The sequence below is a fragment of the Micropterus dolomieu genome, linkage group LG09, assembly GCF_021292245.1.
Source record: "Micropterus dolomieu isolate WLL.071019.BEF.003 ecotype Adirondacks linkage group LG09, ASM2129224v1, whole genome shotgun sequence".
NCBI lineage: Eukaryota > Metazoa > Chordata > Actinopteri > Centrarchiformes > Centrarchidae > Micropterus > Micropterus dolomieu.
In genome coordinates this window covers 29,172,789-29,183,974 of record NC_060158.1, presented here as the reverse complement: position 1 = coordinate 29,183,974, position 11,186 = coordinate 29,172,789, and the positions used below count along the sequence as shown (strand labels likewise).

Sequence of the window (11,186 nt, the reverse complement as noted above, 5' to 3'; positions counted from 1 at the left end):
CATGTCATACACCTCCCCGTTACTTTCTGTATCTCTACTTTTAACTACCCAGTATAAAAAGCAAAATGCAAAATGCAAAAAAAAAAGGTGTGAAAGATGTCTTGTTTTTCCTTTCATTGAACAGTGGTCTGTGCGGACCCAGTTTTAGGTTTTGGGGTAGTTCTGAGTGACACACTGGATTTTACAATTTCCGTCATATAGTAAAACATTTTAACCTCAGGGGGTTTCATACATATAAATGTTTCCACTGGCCTGTAAAGACATGTTAATTCATATGTTATGAATAAATAATAATGTGCTCATCAGGTTGTCTCCACACTGATCATTTTTTGGTGAAACAGTGAAAGCAGTGAAAAGGTGTGTTTAGTAAAAAGCCTGTGTAATCAGTTAACACAGCGTGTGTGTCAGTATTTCTCTGCTCTGAGGTAAGCTCAGGCGTTCACGAGCGGCTGCATTCCGCTTCATTTTAAACCAGGAAGCTGCATCCTATTCCAGCTGGCCGGCCAATAGCAGTGTGTGTGCGTGTGTGTGTGTGTGTGTGTGAAAGATCCGTGTTATCAGGGCAGGGCTGAGTACAGCTGCTGATGTGAAGCGTTAACAGGCGCGGCCTTTAACCCTGCCCTTTAGTTCAAATATTGACATGGTGCTGTTACAACACACAGTGACGGGGAGAAGGAGACATGGAGTAAAAGGCCATACAGAGAGCGGAGGGTTAAGGACACCTCAGCACTGAACTGCTCCCACATCCTGTTACGAACCAACATCGCAGCACACAGCCTCAAAAACTCTATTTATTTAGTACTCGGGGACGTTTGGTTTGAGAATGCAAAGCGTCCAACAGAAAACAGAGGAATAAAACAGGCACACAGTTCATTCACGATGACATCTAACATGATAAAACAACATGACTTATTGGTTTGACAAAAACTGATTCAACACAAGGTCCTCTGATTAGATTTCCGTTGCCATGGAGATGGTTCAGTAATGAACCTCAGTCACGTGGTAACCTTTGTCTCAGACATCAGAAGAGAACGTCTTCCATAGTCTTTCTCCTGCCGTCCACTGAGTCCTGGTTGATGACCTTTGGCCTCTTCCCTGTGGATGCTGTAGACGGTTTTGGTCTGAAAAATACGAAACTTTTAAGATTCAAATGCCAAACATGCCCACATTCTGAAAGTAATATGGAGTGAACAGAGATAATGTTCGAAATGGCTATGAGATCTGTCATGTTCAGCGATTCAGGCCAACAACAAGACTTATTTCAGCTTTTGTAACATTCTCCCACAGAAACATTTAGCTATGTCCATCTATGTGACAAAGGCAGAAGGGAGAACACTTCATTGACAACACTCATTTCTGATTGGCTGTCTTCATGTCTTGGCGTGGTATTTTTGTAATGTGTGTATCAGGACACCTCAGAGTTTGTTGTGCCTTACATGTCATCCATGTTCAAAGTATAGTTCATTATTTCTTACGACTAGATGGCTTACAGGTAGCAGGGGTAGGGTTAGGGTTAGAGAGGACACAACTGAGCCAAGCACTAAGCTATGTGGACTCCTCCAGACCCTGAGGAGGTACAGAATCAGGCCATGGAGACAGACCTTAAACCTGTCCTGAGCTGCATCGAGGACAACCAATCTAACGCTTAAGATAAGTCTGGTGATATTCTTTATAGTCCTGTGAGTGTCTCACAGCCTGATGTCTCTCCTTCCTCTGAACCATAGGAACCAATGGGACAGGGCAGGGAAGTCAGAAATTGTTGAGAGATGGACTAACTAAATATTAAATACACTAAATATTGCTTGTTTGTTATTTTCATGGGCTTTAGTGGTCATGTGTTTATAAATCCACAACCTACCATATACAACAATAACACAGCTGCAGCTGCGGCTCAGGAGGAAGAGCACGTCGTCCACTAGTCAAAAGGTTGGTGGTACGATCCATGAAACTGAACCGCACATTGCTCTGTTCTGATGAGCAGTTGGCACCTCGCGTGGCAGCCTCTGACTGTGTGTGAATGTGACAGGTAGTGTAAAGTGCTGTGAGTGGTTGGAAGACTAGAAAGGAACTATAAGTACAGACCATTTATAAAAAGGATGTCATCATGGAGGAGTGGAAGAGGACTCCAGCGGCAACCTGTGAAGCTCTGGTGAACAAGAGGGTTAAGGCAGTGCTGGAAAATAATAGTGACCACACAAAATATTGGCACTTTGGGCCCTTTTCATTTTCACCTTTTTCACAAGCTGAAACTTTCATCATGTAAATGTAAATGGATTATACTTGGATAGCACCTTTCTAGTCTTCTGACCACTCCAAGCACTACACTCACATTCACACATACACATACTGATGGCAGAGGCTGGCAAGCAAGGTGCCAGTTGCTCATCAGTCTTGTTGGAAACCTTGTTTCCATATGTTTGGTGTTACAGATGAAATAAACTTTCTAATAATAAACTAAACTCTCACACCAATGAAACATGTCTCGATTAACTTTCTTACAATATTTGTTAATACCTTTGGAATTAATAACGTTGTTGTTGGGTGCTAATGATCACTGATTATTATATTCTGATTTAAAGAGTAAGTTAACACTACATCCACCTTTTTATTGTTTATTGCAGCTGAAGATATTTTTCTCTTCCCAGAGAAAATCAACAAGAACTTGGCACAGGAAGGTCGTCTTCTTAAGTCTCCATAAGAAGGACTGCTGGCACTCTGCAAAATTATCTATGTCCTCCATATGAAGTCTCATTGTTGTTTGAATATGATTGATAAAAGGTTTTTATCCAAATCCTCTGCAGCCTTTTCCAGAGGGTCAGAGGTCAAACGAGTCCAGTAGAGCGTTGTTCCTGATGCACTGAAGAGCTAAAAAGACAAAGCAAATGTCCTTCTGGAGGAGGATTACCCCAGTGTGGCAGTGCATGTTCTAATTAACGCCTCATAAAAACAGGATTTATTAACCACTCATTAAACCACAAATGGGGCTCATGTATTGTATGTCACCAGAAAATATACAGCTTACATTGAAAAAATAAAAATGACAACATAGGCTAAGTCAAAACATGTCTAATCTGCTCCTTGTGTTTCAGTATTTTATATGGTGTAAAACATTAACTTTGTTCAAGGTGCAGCACAGATAAACAGAATCTAACAGAAGAAAGACAATGCTGAGGAAAGGCTGCAGCTTTAAGCCGCAGCTACAGGTTTGCAGTAAAGAGGGGCAGATCGGCTGTCAGGAGGCCCAGGCCGGGCTGAGACTGAACAAAGCTGCCATTGATAGCAGCCAGGTCGCACCGAGCTCCCTGCTGCAGGACACAGGACACTGCTGATGCTTCAGGATAAAGCTCGGGCAGAATCCGCACAGCACCTTCACGTTTTAGTTCCTTCACGTCCGTTGACGTGCAGAAAGTGCGCAAATTAAGATGTTTTTATTTAATTATAGCCTACTCAAGTTGAAACCAGTCTTAGCCTATAATGTAACATTTCCTTGATGTGTCTGTTCACGGCTGCGCTTATGAAACCTGGCAGACATCAGTCATTGTTCGCCTTCATGACTGAATCAGTACGTTGACTTTGTAAAGACTCAGCTGCACCTTTGTGTCTTGAGCCAATCACATAAAGACCAATCATCACCACCCAGCCCCCGATCGCGTTCCTTAATTAAATGCTGACTGGTCCTTGGATGCAAGCCAAACACCCCATCTCACCATAACCCCGTGTAGGCTGCGTAGAGTAAAACTGATTATTCTTTATCTGTCACGGTGTCCAAACGGCATAAAACTATTAACAAAATAGATTTGAATCTCAGTAATGGGCATGCAAACAAACGGATGTGAAACTTGGTCTCTTGCAGCCCGCATTCATTCATGCAGACTGAGAAAAAATGCTGCTTACTGGCAAACACATGAATGGTAGACTTGGCTACATGTAGCCTAATAGTAGTTTTAACACATTACAGTCTGCTGATACATTCATTATATAAATAACACACCAAAGCAACATTTTAGAAAAATAAATATCTTCATTTATGATAGGTCTACATGTGATCGATTAACTAAATAAGAGGCTGAACAAAATTAAAAGTTATGACAATGCCGATTTTAGGGGTTCATTCTATCATGACGTTAAATGTTACACTCGGGATCTTACAACACGGTGCCTGGCAATACACACACGGAAACATCAAATTAGCAGTTTTCACATAGGAGTTTGGTTTGCACACAAATACGTTAAAGAAGTTTGAGTCACCATGGGGGAAGGGAAGGGGCGTGCCCGCGGCGGGACAGGTGTTTAAATAGGGAAAGGTGAGAGTGGAGGTACACCAGATCCCGGAGCTGCGGTCCACCTACATCCTCACCTGACCAAGTCGGAAACAGGTAAGATACTGGGCCTGTCACCACAGACATTTCAACTACAGGGAAATTCATTGTTTAGATATTTGACTTTTATTTAAATCAGCACATGATAACTACAGAAGTCTACAGTCATTCAGTGTCAGGGCTGGAAAAAGTACTCAATTACTCAGTTGATTCGATTCAGGATAGTAGAAGCAACATTTGATGATTTAAAGTTATGTGTATTTTTCATTTGCAAGAAACAAAGATAGGCAGACTAATAATCATTTAGCTGAAATATGAAACAAAATGGGAATGGTGAAGCATGAAGTTTTTATATAATTTAGTTTAGTCACCCTCTGGTGGTTCTTCATATTCACATTGTATTTTAAAAATATCTCTCAGGTTACATTGCACTGATTAGAGTCAATCTTTACAGCCAATGATCTCCTTTCTTTTTTGTTCCTTTCCTGTATATAACCAGAAAGTCTAACTATACTATAATTTTCAAATAACTTTGAGCAACATAGAAATAACTTGTTGGCATAAATGCAGTTCCTGGTGTCCCAAAATGCAAATTGATGTGGTGCATACCAAATAACTGTAACGTCCACTGTTAGATTCCTGTGGCGCGTGCATGTCAACAAAATAAACTCAAAATATGCCCAGCAGATTCTTCTGTGCTCTGAACCACTAGAGGACGTAGATCAGAGCGTTTCCTTCTCAAAGGGAGGGGAAATGTGATGTAAATGTGACACTGCTCCTTCTTTGAACACGCAGTCTGAACATAGGTACAAGGTAAAGCTTGGTCATTACTTTTCTCCTGCCTTTGTCTGCCCCTGATGTTCCAGTAAACCTCTAAAGATGATCAAAGCAGTGTTGTCAGCTCTCTTGGTCCTGGTGGCCGTGTCCTCCACCTTTGGGAAATACATCCCGAAGACTGGCAAGAGGATCCCTCAGACTCTGTCCAGAGGTCTGTGAGCATCATCCGCATGACTGAGACTGTAGTATAGTGTGATAAATACTGAAGCAGACTGTCATTGATCTTTAATGGTGCCCATGTCTGTCCAGGTTGGGGTGATCAGCTGATCTGGGCTCAGACTTATGAGGAGGCTCTCTACTGGTCCAGGTCAAAGTAAGAAGTTGTCCTAATGCTGACATCAAAATGTTGCTTTAATTCAGACGTTGACTGAACTTAATGATTACATGTTGGCCTGAGTGAAGCTGATTTGTGTTTTAGAAACAAGCCTCTGATGGTCATCTTTCACCTTGAGAACTGCCCACACAGCCAGGGTGAGTCTAACTCCTGGAAAAAAAAACTTGCTTCTACTGTTTGAGTTATTAAGTTACTCATGTTCTGTTGAATTAAGAGCCCAGCCTGTTTGAAGAGTAAGCAGTCATTTGTTTGCTCATGTGTGACGTCACACATCCTGGTGCAGTTCTGCGCCAGACTCGTGTGCCATAAACGCTGGACTGTGTGAATTAAAAAAAAATTTCTCCCACAGCAATGAAGAAGGTTTTGGCTGATGACAACGAAATCCAGAAAGTTCTCGATGAGGACTTCATCGTCCTCAATCTAGTGGTGAGTTATGGGACTTTTCAGATCTGACTACCTTGGTAAAAGTGTTTTAAAGCTGTGTACAGCTGAATCTGTAATCTGTTATCCATTCATTTTACTGTTCAGCATTAAATCCTCTGCAAATCTGTCTATAATATTAAATATTCATGACTAGACAAGTAACAATTTTAGTTAAAGTTTTGAAAAAAAAAAGTCATCATAAGCAAACACCCTCCAACTGTCACATTCACATTGTCATTCAGATGTTGCTAAACTGTGATTAGTGTGCCTAAATGTATGGCGACATCCTGGAGAATAGCCTTGTAGGGCCTTTAAAAACACCCGTGCTCTATGATGTTACGGTTCAGAATTTGATATGTTTGATGATAAAGTCTTCTTTCGCACCTGCAGTATGAAACAACAGACAAACATCTCTCTCCTGACGGACAGTATGTTCCCAGAATCATTTTTGTCGGTAAGAGCTATTGCTTGTAACACAACTTTTCCTGTAAACAGTTTCCTGTTTGTTTTATGCTAATAAAAGGCCTACTTTGTTTTGGTCGAGGGTGAAAGTTTCAGTTTTCACACAGTGCCTCTCAGTCGCAAATGTGAGCGTGGATGACATTTTGACCGTTGACCTTTTTAACGACATTATCAGTTCCGCTATGTGTTCACGTTCATACCTGAGCTAATGTATCTACTGTGTCTACACTACTGCTACTATTTTATTTTCCTCCTGGGGATCAACAAAATGATATCTTAAGTAAGTATTTTATGGTGTGCTAATAGAGTATGACATTCAATAAACCTATGATGTTGGTTGTGAGATGCTTTAGACAATTATAGCATCCAGCAGAGGATTGAGTATTCAGACCAGTTACTTAAATCAAGATAGTAATACTGCAGTATTAAGTTACTACATTACAAGTAAAAGTCCTGCTTTGTAAAAAAAAAGAAAAAGAAAAAAAAAGTACAAGTATTATTAGCAAAATGTACTTAAAGTATCAAAAGAAAACGTACATACACCACAGAAAAACACTGCACCTTTGTGAGTGTTATACTACTACTATACTATGTGTAAGTGACATTTCCTTTTGTAGCTGGTCAAAGTGGAAGTAATTTTAACTGTACTGTTGGGTATATTTATCATCATCACATATTTTGTATGATGATAATCATATATGTAGTGCAGTAAAAATGTTTCCCTCTGAATTGCAATGGATTAGAAGTAGCATGAAAATACTTAAGTAAGGGTACTTATTTAGCAAAGCAAATATTTGGCCAATCATACATATATATTATATGTACATGGCTTCATAAAATAACTAATTGTATCTAAATGTATCTAAAACAAGGATTGAAATATAAAACCTTTAGCAATAGGTACTTATAATTGCTACAATAGCTATAAGTAGCACAAGCAAAGACGTTAAACTTAACATTTTGGACAATTGTGTTATTTCTTCTTTCAAAACATACATTTTATCGTTATTTAAAAAATACCTCTTGGCCCACAAATAGTGACGAATGGAATTTTAAAATTAATGTCTTTGCAGCTTTAAAAATAAAAATGTAAACATATACAACTGGAAACATTTGGCTACTTAAAATATCCAGAAACACTTGAACACACCATTTATAAGGAAGCTGATTGGTTGACACTGGTGCGAAGAAGATGCTTACAATTTAAGTTTGTCAACATGCACAGCTCCTGTCTGCTCTAAGGTGGCACCTGAGTCTTTTACTCACACATTACCAATAATGTCTCTACAGACCCCACAATGACCGTGAGGGCCGATATCACAGGTCGCTATGCCAACCGCATGTATGCCTATGAACCAAGTGACATCAAACTCTGTAAGTACTGCAGTTAACACACTGTGAGGTTTCCCCAAATCTATCCTCTGTCAGCAGTGTGTTGGTCCGTGGAACAGACTAATGAAATGTAAATGTTTCCTGCCTGTCCCCCAGTGAAAACCAACATGCAGACGGCTAAGAAGCTCCTGAAGTCTGAGCTGTGAGCACGAGGACGAGACACACGCTTGACTTGTGACCCTCATCCAGAGTTTATTGTCACCACAGATGCCAATAACATGTTGTTACTACAGTTTACACATGGAAAACCAAGCACTGGAAAGTTTCTTCTCTTCACCTTCATTTGAAAGGCTTTCTCCTTGAATTCCCTTCCTGATTCTTATCTTATTATTATTGCTGTACATCCAAACTGTCTTTTGAATAAATATGGTACTGTTCATACATACAAGACAGATTGTCTGCCTTTTTATTTGCCAACAGATTGCACGGAAGTATAAACTCTATAGAAGACTGGAATATTTACATTTACTCATTAGCTGACGCTTTTGTCCAAAGCAACTTCCAATTGCTATTATTTCTTCTAAATAATGAGAAATTGCTTTTACGATGTGCACAAGTGACGACATGATGTGAGGGTTGAACATGTAGTTTTGAGAATTTCAATTCTGATCTGAGAAATGTACTAAAACGACTAAAACTGTAATACTAACTAGTAACTAGATGCTAGCCATTGCTTAAGGTGTAGTTCACTCATTGCTGCTGTTTCTTTCTATCTGAGGGGAGAGGAGCTGTCTAAGAGCGGGTTCCATATACTGTTAAAATCACCCAGATAAAAGGGATCCTTCTATATGCTTAGATATTTCTGCACTTAACGGGTTATTTCAGTATTTTTAAACCTGGACCATATTTCTTTTTACATATTTTGGTGTCAAAATGACTAGTAGGTACATAAAGTTTTGGAATCCGTGCAGTAGATCTTTTTGCCACCAACAGGCTCAGATTACACCAGGTGTCTAACACAAGGATCCCTACGAGTAACACCCTGCAACACCCTTTCTTTTTAACAAGAAACAGAAGTCTGTTCAAGTCGAGTCAGTTCAAGTCTGTTCAAGTGCAAGAAATGCAGGTTTGCAGCAGCCCAAAACTTTCACGGCAAGCAGCTCTACATAGTCCCTGATGAACCTGTCATAAAAATTGGCAAAGCTGAGGAACATTTGTAGTTGTTTAAGGGAGGTAGGTCTTGGCTATTCCATCACAGCATTGTATCTCTTTCCAGGTTTGCCTTCACCTGCCTGCTCTGACATATAAGCCAGAAAAGAAACACAGTTAACATTAAATTCACACTTCTTGGCTTTGACAGTTTGTTGTCTAACAATCTCTGGAGAACCTGCCTAACATGGAAAACATGTTCCTCCACACTCTTGATAAAAATTAGGATATCAGCTACATACACAAACAGAACAAGTCAGAAAATCAGACCATGAAAATCAATACAAGGGTGTGAAGTCTTATCTTTTGCAGGGCAAGCTCTCCCAACTGAGCTTGTCTTACACCACTTTCAGGTGGATCTTTCTGTTCCTGTTGGACTTCTCCCTGTATACCAACAGCTGCACCTTCAGTCACCAGTCCATGAAGTTCCTGAAGTTTGCGGATGACACAACCCTCATTGGGCTCTCTGGTGGGGATGAGTCGGCCTACAGGTGGGAGATTGACCATCTGGTGAGCTACTGCAGCCAGAACAATCTGGAGTTCAACGCTCTGGAGACAGTAGCCCGCAAAATCACACAAATAGTAATTTATAGTTTGAATGGAAACGTTTCAATACAACGAAACTCAACACTGAAGTCCTTTCACTTCCTGGGCACCATCATTTCCCAGGACCTCAAGTGGGAGGTGAACACCACCTCCATCACCAAAAACAGTCCAGCAGAGGTAGCTGAAGAAGTTCAGCTTGCCAAAGTCAATGATGGTGCACTTTTCCACTGCCATCACTGAGTCCATCCTCACCTCCTCCATCGCCATCTGGTAAGCTGCTGCCACCACCAGCTCATTCGCTCTACTGAGAAGGTGATTGGCTGCAATCTTCCATCAATTAAGGACCTGTGCGCCTCCAGGACTCAGGGGTGAGCAAAAAAGATTGTGGCTGAGGCCTCCTACCTTAGACACAAACGGACACAAACTGTTTCAGACAATCCCCTCCGGTAGTCCATCTGCCTCATGCCACAAGAACACTTTCTTTCTGTCCTTAATGCTACCAGCTTACCTCAGGCATGAGTGAAACCGCAAATACAAGAGCCATACTGGCTCAGACGTCGCCCGAGTCAACAAGGGAGGCGTCAGGTGTTAGGGAACCAGGGCAACCTGATGACAAATGGGCTACTGGAACAAGACATTCAAGGACTAGAGCAGAAAATATGGATCTGATGCAAAGCTACTATATAAGCAATCCCGTTGAGAGAGGTTATATGCAGAGACTATGGGATATATGGATGCTTCAAAACCCATCATCAACACTGACAAAGAAGCAACTCCTAGCTAAGTGTTCTAACATCCGCAAACGGCAACTGCTATCACAACTAGATATTGACAAAGTACAACAAATATGCTACGGCAAGGGGGAGCCAGGACGACAGGTCAGCGGGGAGATGTCATCATCATCCCCACAGTCAGAGATTGGGTCCCAAGCCCCAATAACAACAAGCCCTTACGGCACAGAATCACTCAACATAAGTACGACTGACCTACCATTGAAGCTGGACCCCCAAGTGACAAGGTACCCTCTGGAAAGTCTGCTAGAAGATGTGAATGCAGCACTATATACTATACTAAAGCCATAACCGAAACCAATGAGCTGATGTACACCACAGCGATCCTAGAGATGCTTGGCTATAAGATGCACAACACACCACAAGCCACAAAGAGCATTACCCTCCATGGAGGAGAAGGCTAGAGGCCAAGATCAAGGCAAAATGGAGAGAGGTTAGTCAGCTCTCAGAGCTACAGAAAGGTGCAAGGAAAGCTGTCGATACCAGAGGCTCTGGAGACTGCCAAACAAAGACTTACCGCTCTGGCTACCCGCCTAAAGAGATACAATGGAGAAGCAGAAGCCTGGAGAATAAATCGGATGTTTTCCACCAAACCATCCAAAGTGTACTCTCAGTGGCAGGGTAATAACACAAGATCAGATCCACCCAGGGCTGAGACTGAACAGTACAGGAAGAACATATGGGAGAAAGAGGCATCCCACAACACCAATGCTCAGTGGCTAGTGAATCTAAGAACAGATCACAGCAATCTCCCTGAACCAGATCCAGTAACCATTAGCTGGACAGCACCAGGCCCTGACATGATCCACACCTACTGGCTGAAGAAACTAACTGCGCTCCATGAACGCCTGGCAGCACAAATGAACCAACTGCTGATGGATGGGACCCACCCAGAATGGTTAACCCAAGGACGGACAGTCCTGATCATGAAGG

General features: G+C 41.5%; 3 protein-coding genes across 3 annotated transcripts in view; 2 read left to right on the top strand and 1 right to left on the bottom strand.

Annotated features, from left to right (window-relative positions):
• LOC123976309 (ankyrin repeat and MYND domain-containing protein 2-like) overlaps nucleotides 1-11,186 on the top strand; it is an 817,726-nt gene that overhangs the window by 735,747 nt on the left and 70,793 nt on the right. The window lies entirely within an intron of this gene.
• On the top strand, nucleotides 3,749-8,155 carry agr2 (anterior gradient 2). The gene is made up of 8 exons (XM_046058388.1): nucleotides 3,749-4,376; nucleotides 5,186-5,307; nucleotides 5,406-5,469; nucleotides 5,575-5,627; nucleotides 5,840-5,916; nucleotides 6,304-6,367; nucleotides 7,666-7,749; nucleotides 7,864-8,155. The coding sequence occupies exons 2-8, from the start codon at nucleotides 5,199-5,201 to the stop codon at nucleotides 7,911-7,913; spliced, it is 501 nt and encodes a 166-aa protein (XP_045914344.1). The 5' UTR covers nucleotides 3,749-4,376; nucleotides 5,186-5,198; the 3' UTR covers nucleotides 7,914-8,155.
• tspan13b (tetraspanin 13b) overlaps nucleotides 9,541-11,186 on the bottom strand; it is a 13,787-nt gene continuing 12,141 nt past the window's right edge. The window contains exon 7 of the mRNA XM_046058050.1: nucleotides 9,541-9,766. Coding sequence (XP_045914006.1) covers nucleotides 9,541-9,766 — 226 coding nt within the window. The remainder of the gene's footprint in view (nucleotides 9,767-11,186) is intronic.

Bases quoted from the DNA above. Each gene is read 5' to 3' on its own strand.
- agr2 (XM_046058388.1), top strand. From the start codon at position 5,199: ATGATCAAAGCAGTGTTGTCAGCTCTCTTGGTCCTGGTGGCCGTGTCC. The intron at 5,308-5,405 runs GTCTGTGAGCAT...ATGTCTGTCCAG, and splicing joins CCCTCAGACTCTGTCCAGAG to GTTGGGGTGATCAGCTGATC. The intron at 7,750-7,863 runs GTAAGTACTGCA...CCTGTCCCCCAG, and splicing joins ACCAAGTGACATCAAACTCT to TGAAAACCAACATGCAGACG.